The sequence below is a fragment of the Alosa sapidissima genome, chromosome 11, assembly GCF_018492685.1.
Source record: "Alosa sapidissima isolate fAloSap1 chromosome 11, fAloSap1.pri, whole genome shotgun sequence".
Taxonomy (NCBI): Eukaryota; Metazoa; Chordata; class Actinopteri; order Clupeiformes; family Clupeidae; genus Alosa; species Alosa sapidissima.
This window is the reverse complement of record NC_055967.1, coordinates 2,897,133-2,924,216: the sequence shown is the minus strand read 5'-3', so window position 1 is coordinate 2,924,216 and position 27,084 is coordinate 2,897,133. Positions and strand designations below refer to the sequence as shown.

Here is a 27,084-nt window from a genome sequence, read left to right as displayed (position 1 = left end):
TCAGGCAGTAAAAACTACATTTATACAGTCAGTCTGTAAGACAAAAAAATTATAGAATTGATTATCAACACCTTTGATGTGTAAGAGGAATGAATTAATTAATGTTGGTAAAATTACGTTCAGTTATCGTGTTCCCTTTGTAATTGCACACCCCTCCTCTTGGTAGTGGTAGCGCCACCACATCTGTTCTCTTATTGTGAAGGAGCGGAGGGTGAGTGAGACAGATTAGCTAGCTGACCTCCCAGGGTTGCAATGGCAATAGTCCTGCAGCTTCATCTTGTCTTGGTTAAAGTTAAAACGTTATAGCAAAACGAAGAATCTGTAACGTTAGTATGTATGTTTGATGACGCCTTACTAATGTGAGACACTTAAGTTACACCATTTAAAAAAATGTCCCAGGGATGTACAATATCTGTGGAAGAGATCCAGTCCTGGTGGGAAGTCCCCGCCATAGCTCACTTCTGCTCGCTTTTTAGGACAGCATTCAACTTGCCAGACTTTGAAATTGAGGTAACGATAATTGTTGGATGAATATGCCTGTCTATTGCGGGCCTGTATTAAAGGTAACAATTGTGGGAACGTAAATCTTTGTAAGACACAGTTAGATGGTGTGTTAAATCACTTTAATCATTCACAACTCTGTCAGCATGCTTTCTAATGTTGGCTAACGTTATATTATCGAGCTAACTGTTGGCTAACCAGTCAGCTAGCTAATCAACAACCCAATTAGCAACTATGCTAGCTTGCTAGCAAGTTTTGGTCTGGCTTTGTTGTTAACATTGGTTTGTGATTATATAATTAAAATGAACACAATAACAAACGTTTACGAATGTACTTAAGGGCCATAACTTACTGTGCGATAGATATTGCTTACGTATTCAAACAAAGTTTCACTGAGTAAGTTAACTCTCATGGCTACCTAAGTTACCAGTTAGGGAAATGGTAACTTTAATTTGTTGAAGCAGTACTCAGATTACCTAACGTTAGCATAGTTAGCTAGCAAAGTATTAACCATGAATAGATTTGAGGCTAACCACTGCTTTTAGTCGCAGCTAGGCCATGTGGCTGGCCCAGTTTGTTTTTGTTTGGACAAAGCGATGCCTCCATCGAACACGTAGCTACATAATTTGCCAAACTCTGATGGCTGCATCATTACTTGTGTTTGGGCTTCTTTTGTTATGTTTGTTCTCTCCGTCTAGCTTGTGAAATTAGATTCAATATAATAAAGATTTAGGTTAAAACATTAGCACCCATTTTTCTTCTATCGAATTATTATTATAATTAGTGTAATATTAAGTGTTAACGGTAAAACAATACCATGTAACATTCCCCGCTGATTACTTAGATATACCAAGACTTTTTTTTTTTTTGTTAATGTAAATTGTGCTCGAATTGAAATGTTTATGCGTCAATATTCAAGAACGGGACAATCAGGTTAAATATAGATTTGCAGGAACTTCCAAAACATAAATGTGGACAGTCATTTAAGCCAGCTCCAAAATTATTCTGGTTTAGAGAACTTTAAAATCTCTTTTTGTCATTCCATTTAATGGGCAACTTAGTGTGGATGCTTTCTCCACTAGCCAGAGAAATGGGTTGAATGTTATGCAAGCAAATTGGTCCAACATCTACAAATTTACCAGGGCATGGAAATGGTTTTTGACTTGAGGGTACTCACAATCACAAATGTTTTAAAAGGTCAAAAATGAAACTGTCTAAAAATGTAGTTGTTTGGGTTTTACGCATTCAATATATGTCTGTAGAAGTATAAAACGTTTTTTCAAGGCATCAGTGCATGGATAACTCTCTGGGGGAAAAAAAAAACACTCAAGAAGAGATGATATTGGGGGAAACTTTTGAAAAATCTTTTTTGTCTGTCTACATGAGTATCCCATTTGAAGCGTTTTAAAGCCTACTGATGGGTAGTACATTGTCTATACTGCAAGAAATATTAGTGATTTTATGTGTATATGGGATATAATATGCATAACTAAAGGTACACTATACAGGTTTAGGTATTTTTGGAGAGAGAGAGAGAGAGAGAGAGAGAGAGAGAGAGAGAGAGAGAGAGAGAGAGAGAGAGAGAGAGAGAGAGAGAGAGAGAGAGAGAGAGAGAGAGAGAGAGAGAGAGAGAGAGAGAGAGAGAGGGGACAACTAGGGAATCGAATGTTCTGAGCTATCCCATTAGCGATTCGTTCCGAGGTGGTCACGTGTTTCATGGACACTGTTTCATCCCAACATTCAGCAGATCCCCATTGACATGGTACAGCGAACAGAGAGAAACATATATAAATTCTTAAAAAAATACAATTATTTATTTGGAAAAAAAATGCAGAACTGTTGCCCATGTGACTGCAGTGCAAGAAAATTATAGTAATACCATCTGTCAAAAAAGTTCTAACACTGCTTTAGAAATGAATGAAATTTGAAGTTAGCCAAGCCTTATCCTAGCGTTTGCTTTTTCGCTCGCATTCCATGTAAACACTACTCTGAGACTGATTAGGCGACGTGGTCACTCACTACAACGGGGATTTTACAGGGCCATTTAAGATATCGAAGGTAAATATACATTGGAATAGGGCCTTTTACATACTAACAATCGTTGATAATATCATTTATAGGCCTGTTAATGGCGAAGATAAGCTATTTACCGTAAGCGGACATACCGTATTCCCTCCATAGGGTTACACTGTAGAATCATCTGACGTTGGGATGAAACATGGCACCCATGATTTGAGTTGTCCGAAATCTATATATACGGCTCTGTTTTTGGTGACTGTAGAGCTCCCTCTAGAGTTGTGATGTATTTATATGTTACTCTGGTATTGTAAATAGCAAACTTCTCGCTACCTCTTTGACAAGGGGATGTTTCACGATTCTCGCGAGATTTGGCGAGATGCCTCTTTTGGAAGTTGCATGGCTGGTTTTCTCGGTAGGAACTCGCTACGTCTATGCTGTATAGCTGTGCTAGGTGAACGATTCACATATTACAAGTTCTTTACCATCAAATTGACTTCGTAAGGTGAAAATCTTGCATTATTAAAATATTCTTGTGTAACTTGTTTTGCACTGAATAGCCATGACACATTTAAATGATTGCTTGCAGTGTTTCCCACAGAATTTAATTCTATTTGTGGTGGTAGGTCTGCAGAATTAACTTGAATGCAACAGTTTTTAACAAATTAGCGCAGCGTGGTTATGATGCTAACCAGATTTAAGCACAATTTAGCACAACCTGGAAAATCATTGTGTGGTGGTCAATGTTGATATTGTGGTGAGCCGCCACAAATAAGTCAATGTATGGGAAACACTGGCTTGCTTCCATTGAACGCTTCTGATGTTGGGCAACTGTAAAACTTTTTTTGGATATATCTTGATTGAGCTGTGTCTGATGGACTGTCAAACATTTAAGTTGGAGTTGACATTTTGGTGTTTCTTTGTCTAGGTGCACGTACGTAATTAATATGAAGTTCTAAAATGGTAAAATGCATAAGCTTACACTGTTTGTCCCAAACACTTTTCGGATAAAGTTAGGGTATTCACTATGCATGTTTTCACGGGTGCATAATTATGCTATTGTTTTAATTGCATTTGTAATCACAATTGTAATTTCAAATAGATAATATTTAGATAAATAGATTCCAGTTTCATTAAGTGAGCCTTTACATTGATTAAAAACCTTGAAAGTGTCAGGTTCAACACTTCAAGGTTCAACTCATGGATTAATCAAAACCAAAATCACCTGTGGATTCCATGATTAAAACCCCACGGTCAAAGCAGACGGGTATTGTATGTGCAGAATCTAAAGAAGAGAAATCCCTCCAAATATGAACAAATGACTGAAAGGGACCGATAAGGTGGCACCAACATAAGCGTCTTATCATATGAAAACATGACTGTTTAGTTCATCATTTGAGGGGTATATGGCTTGCCTGGTAAGCGAAACTCATTCATGAGTGAGTAGTCTGGTCACTCACGATTGGGAATCCTTTACAACAGGGGTTTTCAACCAGTGGTACGCAGCCCTGTGGTCCGTGAGGACTTTGGTAGTGGTCCGTGACCATGGATTCAGTAATATAGTTTCAATGTGGGAATCAGTATTTTTATTCAGTGGTGCTCCTGGGGTTGCGTAATTAGTCAGAATGGCGGTCCCTGGTTCACAATCAGTTGAAAACTCCTGCTTTATGCTGCTGCTGCTAGCATGGTGACAGGTGTAGACATATCATTAACTTTGAAACCATTGGCCAATCCAAATTGATCAAAGAGTCGTTTAAACTTTACAAGCTATAAACAGAATAGGCAGTGTACGCCTACTTTTGCTATACATGCTTTTGCTAATTTCTGCATTTCTTCAACTACAATTTTTGATGTTTGCAGTCTTGCAGGCATTGCTTCTACTATTTATCACAGTCCATTTCAATGTTGTCTTTCCCTCTCATTGATTGGCCTGGCATTTTTGTTTGTTTGAGGGAAACTAAATTATGGTGTTCCAGGCTAGTATCTCCCTGAAAGGAGAAAGGTGGGCATGGCCAGGGTAGTAGAGCACCACCTGGTAAAATATGCTTGTTAACTGCATGATGGCATTACATAAGATAACTTCATTCTGAAAATGTATTGTTTACCTTAATCCTAAACACTACACTTGAAATGTGTTGGAGTGGACATCAGAAACAAAGGGAATCGTGAGGTTGGTGTATCGTTACAGCCCTAACTATGTCTGTTAACATTATGTGTTTACTAAGTTTACATTTTTTGGCGTTGCTTTGTGAGTGGTCTGATGTGGTCAATTTTTTTGTCCATAGTATACTTTTGCTAATGAGTCGTGGAAGTGGTTTAGACTTATTTAGATTTTTAATGAAACACCAACTTGTGGATAAAAATGACTGAAAGGTGCATTTTGTGCTAAAAAATTGTATTTTTACCATTCTTTTTTCATGTTGTGAAGGTGGTCTTAAGTCTAGCCATTAATAATAACATATAATATTCCAACATTATGATATAGCGGTACAAAATATGACCGCCGCTCAGTCCTGCACATTCTCTCCTCAAAAATAAATCCCGCTTGTAAGTTTGTCACCATTTCTTATTCCATCCCCTTACTCTTGCAACTTTTGTGTGTGTGCATGTGTGCGTTTGCTTTTGTGTGTATGCTTCTCTGTGTGTACAGTATGTTCACTTGTGAGTGTGTGTGTGTGTGTGTGTGTGTTTTGCGTATGCATGTGTCTGCTTGCCTGTGTGTGTGTTCGCTTGTGAATGTATGTGTGGGGGTAATGGGATTTGTGTGTGTGTGTGCGTGTGCTTGTGTGCGTACCTCTCTGTGTGTGAGTCTGTTTGTGCATGCCTACATGTGCCTGTATAGCTTGCGCCTACTGTGTGTGTTTGTGTTTATGTATGTGTGTGTGTCTCTGCATGTGTGTGCATGTATCTTTATGTGTGTGTTTGCATGTGTTTGAGTGCATGTGTGTGCATGCAGTCATTAAACACATATTCATTTATTAAATGGTCTCCCATGAACGGAATTCCACGAAACTTGGCATGCATTCAGAGTAGTGCTGGGCGGTATGACAAAATGTATATCAAAATTCGGTAAAATAATTCCAGTTGCTGTCAGTAGCAGCAACTGGAATCAATGCATTTCCACAGAATTATTTTTGCAATCTGATCCCTTATCATACCTGTTCATTCGTACTCGTCGCTCGACTTACCATGACTAAATTCAAGATGGCGTGAACGGTAAACTTCCTGAGGGTACTGTCCTGTTGGTAGCATCGGCTAACTAGCGCCAGATTTCAGAGTGCAGGGGACAAGCCGAGATGAGCTATGAGACAAAAGTTCACACTCGATATCATGTTTCAACACACTTTAGGTCAATATCACACCGAACTTCTCCTTTAACTAAGGAAACCATTTAAGGTATTCTGTGCAACACTTAAATAAATCCCGTATCTAAGGAGAAATTGCAGTCGCACCATGCGTGTTTAGAAGTGCTACATTGAAAAGGGTCCCATCTGAAACTCGTGCGGCGCAGCGTTACAAACATTGTGTAATCAAATACACTGGTATGGCGGTATATTGAAAATTTACATCATAACGAAAATATACACCGGTATTCGGTGTGAACCGGTACACCGCCCACCCAGCACTAATTCAGAGGGTGTCATAATAGCAGAGACTTTAAAATGAGGAGGCCAGCACTCAAAAATCCTCCATAGAAAAAATTCTGACAACCTATATGACTGCTACGCTAGTAGTGGTCATAACAATGTAACCTAATTGTTATCTATGTGATTTGTTGTTGTGTGTTTTGGAATAAGTGATGATAGTTCTGGTGTGCACACCTGTGCATGTTCTCATCTACTCTTCATACAACATTTTCCAAATTAAGCACTTACTTTAGAGTTTGTTGTATTTTTCAGCAAGCAATAGCTCCATCCATATTTGGAACTTACTAAAAGGCATTTGTTTGCATGTTAATAGATATACTAGCAAAATGGTATATCCTGTATTAGGGGGGGAATTTAGTCTACTAATAAAGCAGGAGCAACAGTGAGCAGGAGCCTACATAATAAGACTGGTCTAGGTTGCTTTCTTTTGAACTTGAACTGTTGTCAGTTTGGTTAGATATTTAATTATGAATCGTCCCACATGTTGAGATTAGAGAAAGCACAGTTTGAATAATGAAGTGAAACCTGAACTCTGAACTCCAAATATCAATTAAAAACACTCACGCTGTCTGAATTGTTTTTGTAAAGTATGACCCTTTGGTTCCAGTTTGAGACCTAATGTTTGGTCTAATCGCCCCAAGAAACATCAATAAGACACAATTACTTTCCTGTAAATGATTTCTGAGTGACAGAATTAGCCCTTCATTTCTTTTCTCCCAGGAGTTGGAGCAGGCAGTGTTGAAGCAGGATGCAGACTTCTTGGCAGATCTTGTTTGTTGTCTTCTACAGGGATGTTACCAACGCACAGACATTACGTAAGTTTACACCAAAGCACCACACAGGCCGTTTTTCGACTGACAAAAGAGTGTGTTCTTGAACCGATTCCGTTAAACATGTTTTGAACCTTGGTGCTGTCTAGTGAACCAGCCCCCATTCCACCAGTTTTGAACAGAACCAAGGATGCCTCATCACCTCATCACAAAGTCACCTCAAAACTTTGCTGTTTTGGGACCCCTCAGAAAGAATCTCTTTTCAACAATTTTCAGCCACTTACTTGAAGTACACATATTATGTAAATTGAGAGATTAATGGGTTCGATTCCCGCCCCGTGGTCCTTTCCGGATCCCACCCCTGCTCTCTCTCCCATTCACTTCCTGTCACTCTCCACTGTCCTATCATTAACTCATTGAGTGCCAAAAACGTAATATTACGTTTTTCCTTCCCATGCGTTGACATGGGAACACTCTAACACACCTTATGTGATTTTGGGAACTCTGTGATAAATGGAAATGAAATATATGACGATCGAAAACTCATGAAAACGTACAATCTGGACATTTTATCTGGACATTTAATCTTAAAACTCTGCTTTTGATGGTTGCCGCTTTGGGTTGAATCAGTGACACATGCACGTCAGGTCAAAACCAGGCCATTTTCGTGGGTTTATCACTATGTGGCAGTCTCGCCAAGTCTCGCTAGGTCACTTCGCGGAAACGTTACAGGCAACACTTTATATAAGACGCTACATCTCCATTTCTAGAAATAAAACAGGGATTTTGATGAAAACTAGCCACTGTTTAGCTTGGGATTTCTTTGGAACAGAGGCATGTAGAAATAAACGGTTCGTACCCACTGAGAGCTGAAAGTCTCACCTTTCAAACAAGCCATATGTGTCCATAGCTATAACATAGCATACGCTGTGGCTCTACAAAAATCGTCAACAATGATCAAGATTGCTGGCACTCTGGGCCAAAGCTTCCGAAAACAGCGTGGCATTCAATGAGTTAAAGGCATAAAAAAGGCCAAAAATATATACTTTTATAAAAAAAGTATTAAAAGGTAGTAAATCAACTTAGCAAAAATGAAGGCCATTAAAAGGTATTCAAATGCAGGGTTACAAACTATACAACATTATACAAATATTTGTGTCAAAAAGTGCTAAACAACATAACAAACAAGAACAGTGAATTGATGTGTGCAATTTTAACAAACACTATACAAACTATGCAACACTGAAGTGCAAAACAACATTTTCAAAATGTGCAAAGATGATCAGTCACTGCTTATGGCAGAGCTGACATCTAGCATCACTACAGGCTATCCTCCTTGGTTTTAAAAAGAACAATTCAGGGGTCCTTTGGTAATTGCAATCTTACAAGTGCGGACCTTTATGCTTATATTCATGCATGCTGTCAGACTGTTAACCTACAGCCTGTTCCGCCAGTCTGTTTTGATCTATACACAGAGAGTGAATGAAGTTTAGATTATTTTATACTTTTGTGTAAGATTGACAATTTTGAATTAGAATGTTTGCCAAACGATGATAGATAGCACAATGACATTCAACCACCAGATGCCGCTGTTCGGACGCATCACACAATTCGGAGGCATATCAAATATAGGCCTACCCGTAAATCCTCAAATTATGGCCGGGATAATAATGGCCTACCAGTAGCCTATGGCTATCAGTCCACGAGCACTAACAGACATTGTTTTGATTTAACTCAATGCAATTAAAGAGCTCTTAATATTTTATATTGTTGTTTGGTTTAATACTGTTGACAGTAGGCGTTGTCCTAATGGGTCTCAACACGTCGCTCTGCGAGGCATTCCAGCCTGCGAAATTAATAAAAAAGTAAATCATGCATAAATAAAAAAAAAGAACTCAGTAGAAGGGGTCACTTGCGCTTCAGCCTGGTTGGTGCTCACGGAACAGGACGCAGAAGTCAAAAAGGGAGATCCAAGGTCTCACAAGAGCCAAGGAGCAGGACCGGAGCACTCGATGCTTAAAGTGATTTTTATTAGTGCAAACTGACTAACGTTTCGACGCCCATGCGTCATCTTCAGAATCAAACAGTCAATGGCAATGATGTACAGATTTTAAAGAGCCAGATACTACCATCATTCAAGGCATTGGTTACTGGCCTAGGTGGGTGTGGTACATCAATTAACCAGTCCTGTGTAAGCACTCAGATGTAGAAAGAAAAGGGAAAAAACAAAACACCAAATGGAAACAAAAAAGGAAAATATATAAAAAAAAAAAATATATATATATATATATATATATATATATATATATATATATATATATATATATATATATATATATATATAAAAACAAATTCAACATCTTCAAAGAAGAAGTATAGGTATAGAAATAAATATACATACAGACCCAACATTTATACAGGTCTGGATTATAAAAAACATGAGGCCAAGTTCCTCATTAAAACCATTAGGTTCCACTGTGTTGAGGGTGAAAATCCAGAAAGCCTCTCTTTGTAGTAGGGACCTCACTATGTCCCCTCATTGGGAGGGTAGGATTTTTTCAATCCCCCAAAATCTAAGAGACGCATTGGAGCCATGATTCGCTTGCACATAATGTCTCGCAATAGCATAGTCCATATTCCGGTTCCGAATGACTGCTTTGTGTTCTGCAATGCATAGTTTCAGGGGGCGTTTAGTTTGGCCCACATACACCAAGCCACAAGGACATTTCAACATGTAAATTACATGGGTGGTGTTGCAATTAATAAATGAGTTGTTGATGTATTTTTTGCCTGACTGGGGATGGGAAAATTGCTTTGTGTCATATGAGTTCGAACAATGAGTACAATGTCCACATCTGTAAAAACCCAGGGGAGGAGCCGGCAACCACGTAGGTTTTGGTGGAGGGCTCATGGTCGTGTGAACCAACCTGTCTCTAAGTGAGCAATAACGTTTAAAAGTAATACACAGCGGTTCTGCGCATATGTGGCTTTAAAAGCTGGATCGCTCTGCAAAGACGTGCCAGTTTTTCTTAATGACGTTTTATTTCTCCACCAATATGAGAGAATTCTGTGGAGAAACAGAGTCTTTGCTTTGAGGCGCGTTTGGTTTTAACCAGGAGGTGTGCTCGTTGTGTCGATCTGGCTCGTTCATAGGCTGCGGAGATGTCGCTTTCAGCATAGCCCCTGCTGCGAAAACGCTCTGTCATTTCTGCTGCCCCACGCTCAAACTCGGCATCACTGCTGCAATTTCTTAGCCATAAAAATTGGCCAATGGGAATATTTTTAATGAGTTGTTTGGGGTGGTGGCTATCTCCTCTGAGGACGGTATTTCTACTTAGAGGTTTGCGATAGATCGATGTTTCTAGACCTCCTTGGGAATTTTTATGGATAGTCAAGTCCAGGCAATTAACCTTATCTGTAGAGTGTTCTACTGTGAATCTTAAAAGGGTGTCGTGGAGTTAATATAGGCCATGAATTGATCTAATTCAAAAGAAGTCCCCATCCAAATAAACAAAACATCATCAATGTGCCTCTTCCAAAGAGGGATTTTAGGGAGGAATAGGTTGTTCACAGGGTTATCAATGAACTTAGCTTCCCATAAACCCATTACTAGGCATGCGTACGACGGTGCGAAGCAACTACCCATACTGACCCCACGCTTTTGTAAGTAATAAGAGCCCGCATATTGAAAATAGTTCACGGTTGAAACAACTTCGGATAGTGTCGGTAAGAATTCGTTGGGAGGAGCTGTGTCAGTGGCCTGTCTTGAAAAGAAGTGTAGTAGCGCTTCAGTCCCTGCTTCATGAGGAATGCATGTATATAAACTTTGCACGTCACAAGTTACCAGCATGAAATCATGGTCACATTCAAACAAATGCAGAAGTCTCAATATGTCAGATGTGTCACCTAAGTAGGATGGTAGTTCACATACATATTTTTTCAAGAAAAAGTCCAGATACTGTGACAGGCTCAGTTAAGCAGCCAATACTAAACACAATGGGCCTGAGTGGTGGATCAATCAGGGATTGATGTATCTTGGGAAGTCCATAAAACACGGGGCATACAGGATATTTCACAGTCAAAAAGTCTTTTTCTTTTTCAGTAATCCAATCCCTTTGTAATGCCTTTACAAGTACTCATTACAACAATGGAACCCCCTTTATCAGCAGGGCGAATAAGAATATCTGTTCTCTTTTCTAGCATATCCTCTGCATAGTGATATTTCTGAGGTGTCAAAGAGGCAACAGAAGCATCACGGCACATGTTATCGCTAATTGAGCTGCTCTGACAGGAGGTAACGTAGGCTACTTGCGTTTGTCCATGATCTGGCAGTTAGTGTTAATTTCGTCAGACGAGACGAGAGAAATGTTCGTCAACGACCTTTTTTTTTTCATGACTACATGTAAGACGAGACGATGACGAGACTGAAGTAATGTCCTGAAACACTGACTAAGACTATCTTAACTCATTGAGTGCCAAAAACGTAATATTACGTTTTTCCTTCCCATGCGTTGAGTGCTTTTTTTTTTTAAATTACTAAACTAGACACTCTAACACACCTTGTATGTGATTTTGGGAACTCTGTGATCAATGGAAATGAAATATATGACGATCAAAAACTCATGAAAACGCACAATCTGGACATTTTATCATAACTCGGTTGCCACTTTGGGTCGAATCAGTGACTCATGCATGTCAGGTCAAAACCAGGCCATTTTCGTGGGTCTATCACTAGGTGGCAGTCTCGCCAGGTCTCACTGATCACTTCCCGGAAAGTTTACACAAGTGAGTAACAGGCAACACTTCATATTTCATGAAAGACGTTATATCTCCATTTCTAGAAAAAAACAGCGATTTTGATGAAAACTAGCCACTGTTTAGCTTGGGATTTCTCAGGAACAGAGGTGTGTAGAAATACACGGTTTGCCCCCTACCGAGAGCTTAAAGTCTCACCTTTTAATCGAGCCATTGTATGTGTTCATAGCTATAACACAGAATATGCTGTGGCTGTACAAAAATCATCAACAATGGTCTAGATTGCTGGCACTCTAGGACAAAGCTCCCGAAAACAGCTTGGCATTCAATAAGTTAAGATGCATTATTGTTGACGAAAAAAGACGAGACTAAAATGTTTTGCATGAAATAAAAACTAAGATAAAATCTCTTCATTTTCGTTTACAAAATGAGAAGACAGAATATGTAGCTGTTACGTTTTCAAAATATTCCGAATGAGTTCATACGCAACAGCTTTCCTGTAGGCTAGTCTACGTGTTGTTGCTGCAACCCTGTGGCTGCAACACGAATCCAAAGATTGTTAAGGCGGAGCAAGATACTTCGTCGTAGTTCATGTCTATGGGCGCGAAATGGGGATCGAATCCTGTCTGCATAAAGAGGCGTGTCTGACGTATTGATGAGCGTACGTTGCAACCGGCCAACAGCAGTGGCATAAATACTCGGCACACACCTGATATAAGGTCGATTTTCATCATGTAATGTCAACTATTTAACTAGTTAGACTGATGATGCAAAGTTTGCTAGCAAGTAAGCTAATATGGAAAGTTCGCTAGCAAGTTGGAGAGTCTGTTTGGGCAATGTGTTGTGTTTGGGCGCATATCGCCATCTAGCGAGGCGGAGTAAAACATTAATACTTTGGCCTACGACAGTGTTTCTCAAACTTTTTCAGTTTCAGGACCACTTAACTAACCCTAGCTAAAAAAAAAGATTAGACCTACTTCAACAGTAGCCTATAATTAGTCTACACAATAGGCCTACTCACTGAACCACCTTGCTTATTTTCTTCGCACTTTGCTTATTGTTTGGATTCATACTGTATGATTTTAAACTGGCATATCTTACATAGACAGTGTTGCAGAACTGTTTTTACATACAAGTTGGTACAATATTGCAAACAACTCATCTATATTATATTTTACCACGTCTGCTCGCGGACCACTTGGGATAGCTTGCGGACCACCAGTGATCCCCGGACCAGACTTTGAGAAACACTGGTCTACGAATATGACAGTGGTCCAGTCAAATCTTTTACTGTCTATGGTCAAATCCCAGCCGAGCTATAACTGTAGCTCGACTTACCTGTGCATGTAAACATACTGACTGACAAAAAATCAGAATGAGTAATTATAACAGACGAGTAGCCCTGTGGACAAAATTGAGATGTGTGAAACACTATTTGACTCAAATGGTAATCAGAAATAATTTGTTATAAAAAAAAGACTAAAATGTGTTGACTAAAACTGACTAAGACTAAGATACCTTTAGTTTTATTTTGACTAAAACTAGACTAAAATGACCAGAGTTTTAGTCGACTAAAACTTGACTAACAAAAATTATATTTGAATGACTAAATATGACAAAGACTAAAAAGGACATTTCGTCACAAGACTAAGACTAAAATAGGTGACAAAATTAACTCTACGGCAGTGTGTGTAACCATGACATGCAATAGCTAACATCATAAGTTGAAAATGCAATAGCCTACCTGTAATTAGAATTATGTCTAGAAACAATGAAACTACAGGTATTCATAAATACAGTGATATAGGGCTAGTTCAATTACTTTTGCACACCCCCACACCTCGCTACCTACCTTAGCAATTGGTGAACATGCAATCATAGGTAGTCCAAATGATTGCAAAAGGCTACAGTTTATTTAACCCTACCACCCGCAATAATTCTACCCACGATAGTGTCTCCTCATTGCGCTCCTATTCTGAGACAGGAAAAAATTAAACACACCACAATGAAACATGCCATTCACCCAGTTCCTGCACAAGACAGACTGAGGGTGTTTTGCATCAATGGACGCCAGCAGAATAGAGTGTGGCTACCCGACCCGAGCCCGACTGGTCCCGACGGGACCCGACGGGTCGGGTCGGGTTCGGACAAATATTTAGAAATTGTAGTCTGGTTCGGTCCGGGTTCGGACACATGGGGGCGATATGCATTGGAAGCTTTACATTTAAAATTCCTTATTATGTTGGGTAACCAACAGGTCTGCTTTACATGATGCAAACGTTTGTTTTTTGAGAATAAAGTAAAATGTAAAAAAGACCTGAAATGCACACGCGTTGTCACGACTACATAAACAAATGGTTATGCACATATGCACATAAGCACAGTCTTGGGTGACGTTGAACGATTTTAAGATTATTTGTGTTGCACACTGTGGTAAAGACATAGGCTACCGGTAGGCTGTAAGGTCGTCTCGTTCAACTGGATGAGGATTTCCTGGAGTTGCACCAATTAACGTCGATGCTGCATATCAGTGACAGAGGCACTGTAGTTTCAAAGACTGTTGCAGTTCATTTCACGACTTTTCGTCAATGGTAAGACAAGAATTCTATTTCAAGAAGCCTATTTCAATAGGCTATGCTTGCTTGGGCCTCTTGTGTTAATGTGCGCTGTGTGTGACCTGCGTGCGTGCACACTCATCTGATTCTGTAGACAATTTGTTGTATGTTCCGTTTAATGGGCTTAAAAGACAGGCTACTCTGTCGGACGCGGGCCGGGTTCGGACAGAAATTTGCGGCCCGATCCGCACTCTACAGCAGAAGTCTCTATGCCCCTCTGTGGGATCTCATGCTCCAGCATCCAAATCCTTTCTACCAACCTAAAGTGTTGACCTTTAGGAGCATTCATTGAGCTGCCTCCCTTCTGTCCAAAAGGCAGGATCGGCTGTGGCTACAGACTTTATGCCTAGAGACAACTGTTTGTCTGTTTCGGAGCTCAAGCAGAGGGCCAAGCACAGTCAAAGCACACTGAATTGTGGAGGCTATCACTTTAGCATAAAAGGCATCAGGCTACAGGACCCCCATCATTTAAAGGCGCTCAAAGCGATGTTGACATTCAAACAGAACAGTGAGCTACTCCTCCCCCCCCCCCCCCCCCCCCCTCCCTCCCGTGCAATTGAAACTCTCCTAAATGCGCATCTTGTCAGTTATGGTCTAGGCTGTACCAAGTTGTTTTTGTTTTTTCTACAGTGTATTCAGGGCACAGGCAGCTAGCGGATGGTGAGGTGATGTTTGCTGTATGTGACAAGAAATGTTTTAGCTTAGAAACCGAGTAACATCGCTTATAGCACTTTTACGGGATGTGTTGCAGCATCCTGGAAGAGTGTCTCTATTGAACATATCTGTCTAAGTCAGGGCTCTACAGTGCGCCCATTTCACTCGCACATGCGAGTAAAATTGATTGCGTGCGAGTGCAAAAAAATATTTAGGCGCACTGGTGCGAATGACTTCTAACCATGTCAATGTGTGTCAATGTGTCAAAAACTACACCTCCCATCAACGTTAGCAGTTTCGCGTTGTGACTCGCTAGTAGTCGCTTCTATCAAATCCAAGAGCACGCAGAAAAAGTGGAAAGTTAGACTAGCCAGCCAAGATGCAAAGATTGAAGAAATTGGATCTTCTATCCACCGAATTCATCGGATATCGGAGGAACAGGATGAGATTCTGAGAATGCAGTGAGAGGTAACCTAACATGCCTTTTAGCCCAGTTGACGTATTGGCTGCAATATGCAAAATATAGCTGTAGCGAACAGGCACAAAAGTAGCTTCCAGTAATACTCCCATTTTATTCAAAGGTAGAACGCTACTGACAACTCCAGGCTTCCACGCATGCTTGTTTGTTTACACCGAATACAAGCTGAAGTGCAAAACGGAAGTAGGCCTAACGTTTGCCTACTGCCCCCATCAATGCAGATATTTCAAATAAAAAGTAAAAGTATAAATATATATATATATATATATATATATATATATTGATTAGCCTATGTTGGGTTTTGTGGAAGAGAAAATGGACTGTTTTAGTAGTAGTATTAGGCAGTATGCAGTCAGATAGGTCCCCATGGGCATATTTGGATTAGCTACAGATGGATTCACAAATAAATAAATTAGCCTACATTTGGCAGGATACTTGATATAAATGCAAATATGGCAATGTATTATACTATTTTACATTAACAAAATGTAGGAAAATAGAACAAACTGAAAATAAAGTAGGCACTGATCTTTAAAATCCTGTTTCCTGTAGCCTAAATGTTGTCAATCATTCTTAATATTCACAGTTGATGCGCTGGCATGTTTAACTGTTAGCTGCAGTATAATGTTAGATTATGTGTAAGTTAAGTACACAACTGACTGTGCGCCCAAATTTTTGTCTGTGCTCCTAAATTTTTTAACTTGGGCGCACAAGTGCTCTTGAAAAAAAATGTTAGTGTAGAGCCCTGTGGCATGTTTAAGTGTTAGCTGCAGTGTAATGTTAGATTATGTTTAAGTTAAATACAGAACTGACTGTGCGCCCAAATTTTTGTCTGTGCTCCTAAATTTTTTAACTTGGGCGCATAAGTGCTCCTGGAAAAAAATGTTAGTGTAGAGCCCTGGTCTAAGTGCAAGCTGGGCTTTGTGAGATACCTTTGCCCACATTTATAGCCTGCATTGGTAGCCTGATCTTTCAACTTCACACGTGTGACAGGTGGCCAGCATGTGGGTGTCAGGTCTTGTCTCAGTTTCTAATGTCAAATGTGCTTAATGTGGACTACGGCAGCCTGACCGCTCTGTGTTGTCGGCCTCACGCCAGCACTTGCCAGCACCTGCATAGCATGTTGTTGCAGTTCTGCATCAGGCTTCCCTAAGACAGCCTAGACACTAAGAGCTCGCCAGGACCCTGCCTGCTCTGTGTTGTTTGCTGTCTGCAAGTAAGCTAGACGCTAGAAACATGTCAGTATTAAACTTTTTCTAGGTGTTCAGCTTGTGTTCATGACTCTGATGGTAGTTTAGTACAATACATGGTTGTCCGTTATCGCCAGTGAGGTACAGTAGGCTATATGTGTTGTCATTGGTTAACATCAAGTGAACTCACCTAAAAGATAACATTCTTTAACAGTTATGAAAATATTTGTTCAGGTAATCACGTGATCTGATAACATCTCATGTTCTCCTTTAAAGAACTGAGGATATATTCATAACTGTATTTTCCATCATTTGCATGTTTAAAGAACCTGTAAATGTACAATATTGTTTTAATATTGTAATACTGGGAACACTGGCTATTTCATTTTAAGTTCTTACATTTGCAATATGTAAGCCACGTAAACTCCCTCAGCCATTCCTGTTTTATTTCTTAGTTTTTCACAAAATGTGACTGGTATAAATATATAAATGATTGATTAAGTCCTAGGACATCTCCATTTTATTTGCAGTCATTTGCCTATGCCTATCACAACAGGCCTATCCTCCATGGTACAGCAGCAAAAAAAACAAATCAACAAAATAACACAGTAGGCTATCTTGTTATGAAAGTGGTATGGCTCCTTTAAGTGGCCGGCTACTACAGCCAGATGGAATATGCAGATGGATAGCTGGAAGAGGGAAGGTGGCGACTAAATTAGATGAAGTAGAACCTTGCACAAGGCCATTACACTGCGTACATTCAACACAGATGTAATGTCAATAGGTTGTGCTAGACTGAAATAAGCATAGTGGAGGTGGCACCTGAAAGCCAGCGGCAAGTAAATAGCGCTATGCTTCTAAACTTTAGGGCACTCCAGTTGAGAACTAATCACTCACGGACCCTCCCCCTCTCACACACATTGGCCTACACTGCCAGACTGGCTCCCTCCTTGTTTTTCAAAATGAAATTGGGGGGGGGGGGGGGGACGTTGAAAATGTTCAGGTCACACATGCATACACGAGCAGTGGTAAACACCAGCTATGTCTCAAAATGGTCCATTTCCCCCATCATTTTATATTCTAGGCCTCAAGGCTTCAGCAGTTACCTGGAGGACATCATCAGCTACCGATGGGAGTTGGAGGAGGGTAAACCCAATCCCCTGCGGGAGGGTCCCTTTGAGCAGCTGCCCCCCCGCATACAGGTGGAACTGCTGCATAGACTGTGTGATTATCGTTTGGATGCTGCTGACGTTTTTGATCTTCTCAAGGTAGTGATGAATACATTTCAGGACCTCAAAAAATCTATTAGTATTCATCATATTACTTAAATGTAGAAGTATGCACATTTCTTAGTCACTGTCCTTGGAGGACTGCATCAACACCTACCCTTTCATTATATATTTCATATGCATTAGACTCTAGGGCTGTCACTTTTGTGAAAAAATCCTGTTCGATTCTTGAGACATAATTGTTCATTAAATCGATTGTAAAATCGATTTTCATGTCCAAAGACGTTTAAATTTTCAACGCCAAATATAGGACAATCCACGAACAACTAACAGGCATTAGGACGAACGTAAAGGGGGCGCTTGAAGACGCACAATGGCGTGAAGTTTCGCGCACAATGACAAACAGGAGTGCAACATTCTCGAAAAACAATAAGCAGAGTGGACTGCCATAACATCAGTGAAAAACATTACTGCAGGCTTCAACGTGGCTGCGTTTACAATTAGAAATGTCAAACAAATTTCGCCTACGTAGAACTTACGACTGCACAGTTTGCATACCGCTTTGTCCATAGTTTGATATACCCAAAAGTTATTAGGGCCTATCACTCGTATCTCATGTCGCTCAGGTTGATCGCGTTGTCCTCTATCTTTTGACAAAACACCAGCAGCACAGCAGTAGATTGAAAAAGCTGTTTCCGGTGCATAAAATTGGTGGGAATTTTCTTTTTAGCTTTCGCAATGCTTACTGCACTTCGGAATTCTTTGTTATTTTTCTGCTTGTTCCTGAGTTTTGTTACATCTATCTTTTTCATTTGTTTAATTCGTTTAAAATTAATAGTGTACATATTTGGTTAAAATCGATTCCCTATTTTAGTTTTCGAAACTTGTGTTGGTTGGTCCAATCGATTGTGCAATCGATTTTCGAAAGTAAAGTGACAGCCCTATTAGACTCTATAACTGAGATGTAGAGTTGCCTATTTTTTCTCAGCTAGCTTTTAAAGGACAATGAGGCGTAATATGGCACAACATGAGGCGTAATATGGCGCAACAACTTCATGAACTTATAACTTACTATCTGAGGAGGAACTGGATAAGTCTAAATATTTGTCCTTCATGTGATTTCATATGTCCTAACAAATTCAATTTACATTTAATTTAATTAGGGCCTAGATGCAGACAGTTTGCGTGTGGAGCCACTTGGAGAGGATGGAAGCGGTGCTATGTACTGGTATTTCTATGGCACTCGCATGTATAAGGAGGAACCAGTGCAGATCAGAACAGAAGGAGCCTGGTAAAGAGTGTGGATGGACAATATGCTGTAATTCATGATTGAGTCATGACTTTTATTTGAGGTTTTATTGTAATTCTTCTGTTGATTGTCCCGTTGTGAAGTGAAATGTTTGTGGTGAAAGAACCTGAGAAAAGGAAAAGGGGAAGGCCACCAAAGAAGAAGAATCTTGAGGAGAAACTACTGAGGTACCCTTGACCAAGATGTCACTAAGATGTGCTTTCTTTTACTGTTTGAACTTGTCCTCTTTAGAATTGTGTTGTATTCCAGTCTAAATACGAATTTAAGTGCAATGTCTGTTTTGTAGTAGGACAGATGCCATGATGGATGAAAGCAAGAATCTACACACTGGGTCAACCTGTGGTTCAGGTAAGTAATAGTCCATCATGTTTTATGTACACTGACATTTAGCCATTATTTTTGAAAGTAAGCCATTGTTGGAGGCAGGGCTTCCAACGTTTTAAATTCACAGTATTCTGAGTGGTATTTCAATGTTTTTGCAGCGGCGCCATGGCAACCAATCCATGGCTATATATATATATATATATATATATATATATATATATATATATATATATATATATATATACACTCTATTTATCTCTGTAGACATGTCATCTGGAAAACCTGTATTTATCCAACAATACACTACATTATTAACCTCGAAGTCGAAACATTTTACTTTATTTCTGGGAGATGACATACTAGTGCATCTCTTAACTATGGCAAAAATGTACATCACGGTATATGTATTTTTTAACATTTCAATACACAGTATGTGGCCTCTCAATGGGTAAAGCAACTGCATGATGGCTATTGCTGCACTAAAGGAGAATTCCGGTGTGATATTGACTTAAAGTGTGTTGAAACATGATACCGAGTGTGAACGTATGTCTCATAGCCCATCTCGGCTTGTACCCTGCACTCTAAAATCTGGCGCTAGTTAGCCGATGCTACCAACAGCTTTTTCAATGGTGGTGCTTCGGCATCGGGCTAGCCATGCAAATAAATCACTGTTTTACACCATTTACGAGGCTCAATGTATCTCCACACTTCATTGGTAGACTTCCGAGGGCCCTGACATTTAAAACGAGACATTGAGAACTTTGAAAAAGCACTGGTAGTTTACTTACAAGACTATTTATACAGACAGTATCTTCACGAAGTTTAGCGTTTGCAGCCATCTTGAATTTAGTCACGATAAGTCGAGCAACGAGTAAGAATGAACAGCTATGATAAGGGATCAGATTCCAAAAATAATTCAGTGGAAATGCATGGATTCCAGTTGCTGCTACTGGAAGAAACTGGAATCCATGCATTTCCACTGAATTATTTTTGGAATCTGATCCCTTATCATACCTGTTCATTCTTGTAGGCCTCTATGTTGTGCAATATAAGCCTGCTTAATTTTAGGCCTATTAATTAATAAAGGTAGCATATTTTCTACTGGACATTCGATCTATTTATATATTTTCCTGCCAGACAACTACAAGAGAAACCGGGCAATTTCCGTCTGTAGCCGTCTAACGTAAACTCTGGTATGTCTATAGATGTGTGCATGTGGATCCACTCCTGTCTGTTCTGTTTCAGATCGTGAGCGTGGAGCCTGGTCCCTGGTTTGTGATACAGAAGAACAGTGGGCCAGACTTGCTGAAAGCATCAAAGACAAGCAATCACCTCAAGACCGTCATCTGTATCGCATCATCACCCAGAACTTCATCCCAGAAATTGGCAGTATGATTGAGCATAAAGTAAGTAAAATCTCTGCACCAGGGGTCCCTGATATCCTTGAAGGTTTGTTGGATTTTGAGTTCTTGGAATTCAAATGAGAAATCAATTTTTTAAAAGGCAAACGGGGCAAGTGAATTTGCATGGCTTTCATCAGTATGTCTTTATGTGCTATGTACAGTGTATTGTAATTGTATGTCAGATGTGTAATGGCCCATTAGTTAGGAACAATAAAGGTCTGAGTGTACTTCTGCACATACGGCTATGCTGTACAGTCATATGGTCGTGTGTATCTGCATTACAAATTATGCTCCTTTTGCTGTTGCTGATGCACTCTCTCAGCAGCACTAGCTGTGTCACACAAACACTCTCTCCACTGTGAAAATTGATGGTAAAATGGCTATTTTAACTCCAAATAGTTTTTCATCTACTCCCACATACTTTAGCCCATCATCAAATGGCTGGCCTATTTGGAAAGCTTAGACCCAGTAGAATTCTCAGAAAAAGTCAGTGTGACTATGTGTGACAGTGTTTTTTCTTTGAGCCGGTAACATACATCTCTGGAACTGCCCAGATTTTGGCCCTCTAGGTCACTTGAAGTGGCCGTGAAACACAATTGAGGCCTGAAGCCAAGTCTTGTGAAGCTGTAACTCAAAGTAGATGACTATATAGAGTAAAAAATGTATTTTTCACAAATTTATTTGTGTTGGAATACCTATGATGTGTTTAGTTCAGTATAATTTTTAGAAAACAGCCACAGTAGCAGATTCATGTGCAAAAGTAATCCCTTTTCTTTGATTCTATGACAGTCACTGCCATGCAAATGTAGATAAAACTATAATCTCCAGAATGTTAGCTTTCATTTCACACCAAGATTATGGTTCTTGTGTAGTAAGACTTTTATTATCAGTAGGCATTAGTGCATTTCCCAATTAAATGTAGCTACGAAACCATTTTCCTCATTGCATGACATTTGAGGGGTGTTCTGTGGGACTCTTACAGTGAAATCGCATATCACTGTGAAGGTCGGATTCTAAACTACCAGGATATCCGGGTCTCCTCTTGGAAGCTTGCTGTAGGCTCGAGTTATTGTCAAACAAAGCTGGGGTGCCTGATTGACAGCTTGTTTGTCCAATTTTATGTGGTTTCTTATATCTTGAGAACCATTGGTCGCAGAGACACATGGGTGGGTTCAATCTAACCGGGAGAGTCACGTGATCACGCCGATATGCGTCACTAGTCTGTAGCAGTATGCGCCTTCCAGACCACAGGAATCACAGAAATCTTTGTGTTTGAATAAGCTGGATTATACATCTACCAAACATATTATGAATAAAACAACATGGATATTCCACTACTATTGATTCTTACCAACATTTCAAGACCATTTATCATTTATGACATATCGGGATATTGGCATCCCTAATCTAATCTACATTGAAAGTAAGAGTCACGGCTTCACGGGGGGGGGGGGGTCGGGTATGGGGTAATGCACAAAACACTTTTTGTCATAGAAAGCTTAACATTGATCGATTCCTGAGACTCTTAGCTTTAAAACGAGGTATATTACGACTATGGTGCTTCATGTTATGGTGCATAAAATTGATTGTACGGTTGATTGTAAAATTGAAACCAGGAGGAGGGGGGCACTATAAGCGAGGTCGGTGTCTGTATGGCTGCAGTTAATGCCTTAAACAATTCTATTATGTTTACATTTTTGTCTTTTCGTAGTTAAAATATGTAATAACAAGTAAAGTTATTGCACTCTTCAATCCCTGCACTGTTCACTTTTGCCCTACCACCATTGCACACACTCTGCCATGGCACCTCATCATGGTCAATCCATACCAAACCTTTGCAATCACCTCATCATGATCAGTCCATACCAGACCTTTGCAATCACTTCACATGCTCTTTAATTTTTACATTTCTGTGAGCGATTTTTATGGATGTGAGAAATATGTGTGTGTGTATTTGTTTGTTTTGTTATCGTTGTATTGGATGCTTAAAATTTCCCTCAGGATGTCTCTCTCTCTGTGTCTCTCTTTTACTTACAGGAGAAGGAGCAGAAACAGAAGTTAATGGGCAGCTACCACAAACTCTCTGAGAAAAATGTTATCAAGGAGGTATCTATCATCCATCATGTTGTTTGTACATGACTTCCACTAAATACAGCAATTTAAGTGCTGTCAAACAGCTGTATGTTAGTGTCTTAAAACAATCATGTAAAAGTATTTTTTTTCCCTTGAATTTCTTTCCTAGAGATTTGTAGTGTAGTTTACAATTAGACCATCATAAATACAAATACTCTTCACAGAGACAGCTGTACATGTGCATTTGTTGTCAAGTGTTTGACATAACTGACTGCGTTCTTAGGAGAGAATAAAGGCAAAATCTGAGGTAAAACAGCAAAAAGAAGAGGAGGCAGACAGGCAACTGCTGCTGGAGAGGCTGATGCAGGAGCAACGTGAGCAAGAGGAGCTGGAGAGGGAGAAAGCCGTGGAGGGTGAGCACACCATCAATTGGTTCCATCTAAATTATATTCCATTAATTTCCTGTTGGGAGACAGGCGAGTAAAAGGTTGAAAGGGGAAAGGAATGTTTTTATACTGCATGCATGATACATTGGAAATTCGGAAAATACAAGTTGTTGATGATTTGAACTAGAGATGCACTAATTGATCGGCTGGTGACCAGAATAGGCCGATTTTCACGTTCGGCCATGACTGGGTCCGGCCAGTCAGTCTGATATAAGCTGGTCAAATGCACTCGCGCACCCACTTAAAACAACATCCCCCAGCTGAGTTTTCAAAGTCTGAAGAAGCTAGCAAAGGCCAACAGTCAGGCCTGGATGTACAAAGAAAACGCTAATACCGAGTTTTTCTATGCGCAGAAAGCGTTGTGCTTTGCCGTATTCCGTGGAATTTACTAAGATGTCACTTCATTACGTAAACAGCGCTTATTGCCTCTACGCCTGCCGCAATTGCGTGCCCACAGCTCAACAACAAGCGCAGTTGAATGGAGTTAACTGATTGCGACATTAAAAGGACGGATGTCGTGAAAGTGAAAATACGATATTATAAAGGCAAACAAAAGTTAAAGTTGCTTTTGACATGGTAGCCTACAATGAAGAAAACTGATGCTCTGAAGCTGTCTCTGAAAGTTTCTTTAATTGATGCATTTAACCGGAATTTGGATTACTCCTGCTTTTTAGATTTAAGTTTTTCACCGCATACATATGGCATACCTCCTCCCCTTTGTTTGCATATGCATCAATACATATGAAAATATGTTCCATGGCAGCATGTTCAAATGAATCATGAAAATTGTTTTTGTATTTTTAGTTGGATATTGGATGTGAGAACAAGAAAAATTTTGTTCCACAACACGGTGCATTTAGTGGTCTGTGAATGTCCTACTCTGGGAAGCATTATAGTTTGCTCCTGCAGCTGAAGTTAGACTTGAAATAGAATCTCTGTTCACCTGTTCCATTTTTTTTAACAGCCATTCCATTATTGAAAAGTTGATTACATTTCTATGTTAATGTCCTACTTAGGGTTGGGCACCGAAACACGGTTCTAATATGGCACCGGTGCCGACACAAACGGTAGTAACTGCATCGAATAACAACGTGGATTTCGGTGCCTCATTTCGGTGCTTAAATAGCGTTTTTTTTTTATTATTTTTTTTTATACGAGGCATCACTGCATGTCATGCGCCATCTCTAACGTCTTGCTCTGATGGCAACACATCCAGATACAGTTAGCTAACATATGATAAACACTGGATGTATAAACCAGAGGGGTGCACCACATAGGCGAGTGGACAGTGTTTGACAGCTTGCGTGAGCCGAAGTAGCTTACTTTAAAGCAATATCGCGAGCTCCTGTCAAAAAAACACACAAGCAAAAGGCTATGAAACAACATCAACAGTAGGCTAGCCTATACATTACACAATATCCTTGCTAATGCGCTAACTGACATTTATTTGAAATGTTATCAGCAAAGTTGTAAGGTGAAAACTTTATTTCATGGTGTGTTAAACAACATAATGGCATGATATTAATCTTTCATGTGTATGAGGCCCATATAGCATCACAATGAATATGAAGATCATGTTAAAAGTTAGCTGGCAAAAACATAAATATGTAGGTTACATACCTGATATCACTGAGCTGTCAAAGAGGCTACGAAACCATCTCCGTACGTTATCGCTAATTAAACTCCGCTGACTGGTGTTAGCGCATAGCCATAGTTGCTCTTAGAATGCCTAGGCTAGCACTGGGAATCTAAACACTTCAACACATGTAGCCTAACATGTTCAAAACTACTGCGTGTTATGGGTTAAGACATGACATTTCTTGAAGCATTTGGGAACACACTGAATTAACTGGAAAATAGAGTCCCTGTTAGATTAGCTTGCTTGCAAATGCAGTTGTCCATGACCTGGCAGTTTTATGGCAAGCGGTTTTAACATACATTATGGCAAACCGCCTACACTGGGTAAACTTGAAAGCAGAGCTCACCATTGTGTGTGCATGCATGGCAAGCTGTTTTAACATTTAAATGTATTATTCGTAGGAGCAATGAGATATTTATAGTAAATTGAATATAACAGTTCAATTTCATGTTCAAATTTGTCTTATCAATAAAAAAAAAAAGCAATTCATGCTTTAGACCATTTTATTTTAAAACATTTTAAAAACAAAGTACCTGTTCAGGCACCGTTTCGGCACCGGCACCGTTTTAAAAGTATCGATTTAGCACCGGTATCGGATAAAACCCAAACGATACCCAACCCTAGTCCTACTAAAGAAAAGATAGAAAATAAATCTTTGTGTGTGCTGCAAAGTGGTTAGAAATCGGAATCGGCTTAAATCTGTATCGGCCCAGAAAATTGCAATCGGTACATCTCTAATTTGAACGTATGGTCGGTTTTTAATTGTGACCTTGTGTAGAAATTCAGTGCTCCAATTTTTGCGACTTGATGTAACAATAATTATGCCATCCTCCATCGTACAACTACTACTTCATTACATTAGAAAGATAAATAATCAAATAAACACTTTCTGTGGTGATTCTGCATTAAGTGCATTCATTGATGTCTCACTTACCAGCTTAAAGCGTTGTTGCTTGTTGTTTCTGGCAGTTTTCCTATTGGCTGATAACGATTTATTTAAAAAAAAAAAATGTATCAAAGTTCCCCCTCCCCCGTGGAGAGTAGTAGGCTACGTTAGCCCATCTGACTGCAAGTGTCAAGACGTGAGATCAAGAGATTCTGTTCTTGGTAGCAGTAGCGAAAGCAGAAATGTTCAAATGGGTGGCCATACAAACGTTAATCATAGGCATGTTATATTTATTACATAAAAGTGGAATTTATTGAACACATTTGATCACAGCTGACAAATTACGCAGAAACATTTTCAACTGGAGCAAAACAATGCATGAATGTAGCTTCGGCACGTCACATGAAACACAATTGAGACAATAGATTGACCTTTGGACAACTTCAGAGCCTTATCATAGGCATGTTACATTCATGACATGAAAAGTGGAACTTGTTGAACAAAAATGACAAATTACGCAGTCGGCTAAACATTTTAAACTCCATGAACCCAGCATCGGTGCGTCGCATAAATTAAAACTCAAATTGAAGCAACAGCTTGACCATCGGACAATCCTACTGCAAAGCCTTTCCATAGGCATGCAACGTTTGACATAAAAAGTGGAATATGAACACATTTCATCACACCTGACAATTACGGAGCTGCCGGTTGTTGGCGATTTGACTGATTCTTGAGCTCTCAGCGCAATGTTGATTTGCGCGTCTTTTTTAGATGTGAACGTAAACGAAGGAAAACCCTCTAATGCCCCGTCGTGGCTACGTGTATGCTTGGTAGGCTAAACTAGTGGAAAAATGTCTGTAAACAAATTTGGTAGCCAGAAAAAAAGAACATAAACAGGATCGAAAATACAAAAAAGGAGGGAGAGAACGCAAAGAAGGTAGGCCTATGGTTCTTGGCTTAACGTTCGGGCAGCAGACGAGTTCGAGGATACGGTGGGACAATGATGACATTAATACAGTAGCCCGCTGTGGCATGGTCGCTTGCAATTGAATGGTTGATCTATATTATTTTAAAGGGGAACTTGGCAATTATTTCAACGTAATAAACCCGTTTAGAAATCATTTGGATGGTTAAATTACCTGTTCCGGT

At 39.7% G+C, this 27,084-nt stretch overlaps 1 protein-coding gene across 6 annotated transcripts in view; it reads left to right on the top strand.

Moving 5' to 3' along the window:
• The first annotated feature begins 209 nt into the window (after nucleotides 1-209).
• The window catches only part of LOC121723222 (cat eye syndrome critical region protein 2 homolog), a 50,294-nt gene continuing 23,419 nt past the window's right edge, over nucleotides 210-27,084 (top strand). For 5 of the 6 annotated variants that reach the window (XM_042108688.1, XM_042108690.1, XM_042108689.1 and 2 more), the window contains exons 1-9: nucleotides 210-510; nucleotides 6,885-6,979; nucleotides 17,711-17,894; nucleotides 19,019-19,146; nucleotides 19,248-19,331; nucleotides 19,451-19,512; nucleotides 20,734-20,894; nucleotides 22,929-22,997; nucleotides 23,248-23,377. In XM_042108688.1, the coding sequence (XP_041964622.1) occupies nucleotides 391-510; nucleotides 6,885-6,979; nucleotides 17,711-17,894; nucleotides 19,019-19,146; nucleotides 19,248-19,331; nucleotides 19,451-19,512; nucleotides 20,734-20,894; nucleotides 22,929-22,997; nucleotides 23,248-23,377 (1,033 nt within the window). In that variant the 5' untranslated portion in view covers nucleotides 210-390. The other variant, XM_042108691.1, reaches the window with a different exon arrangement.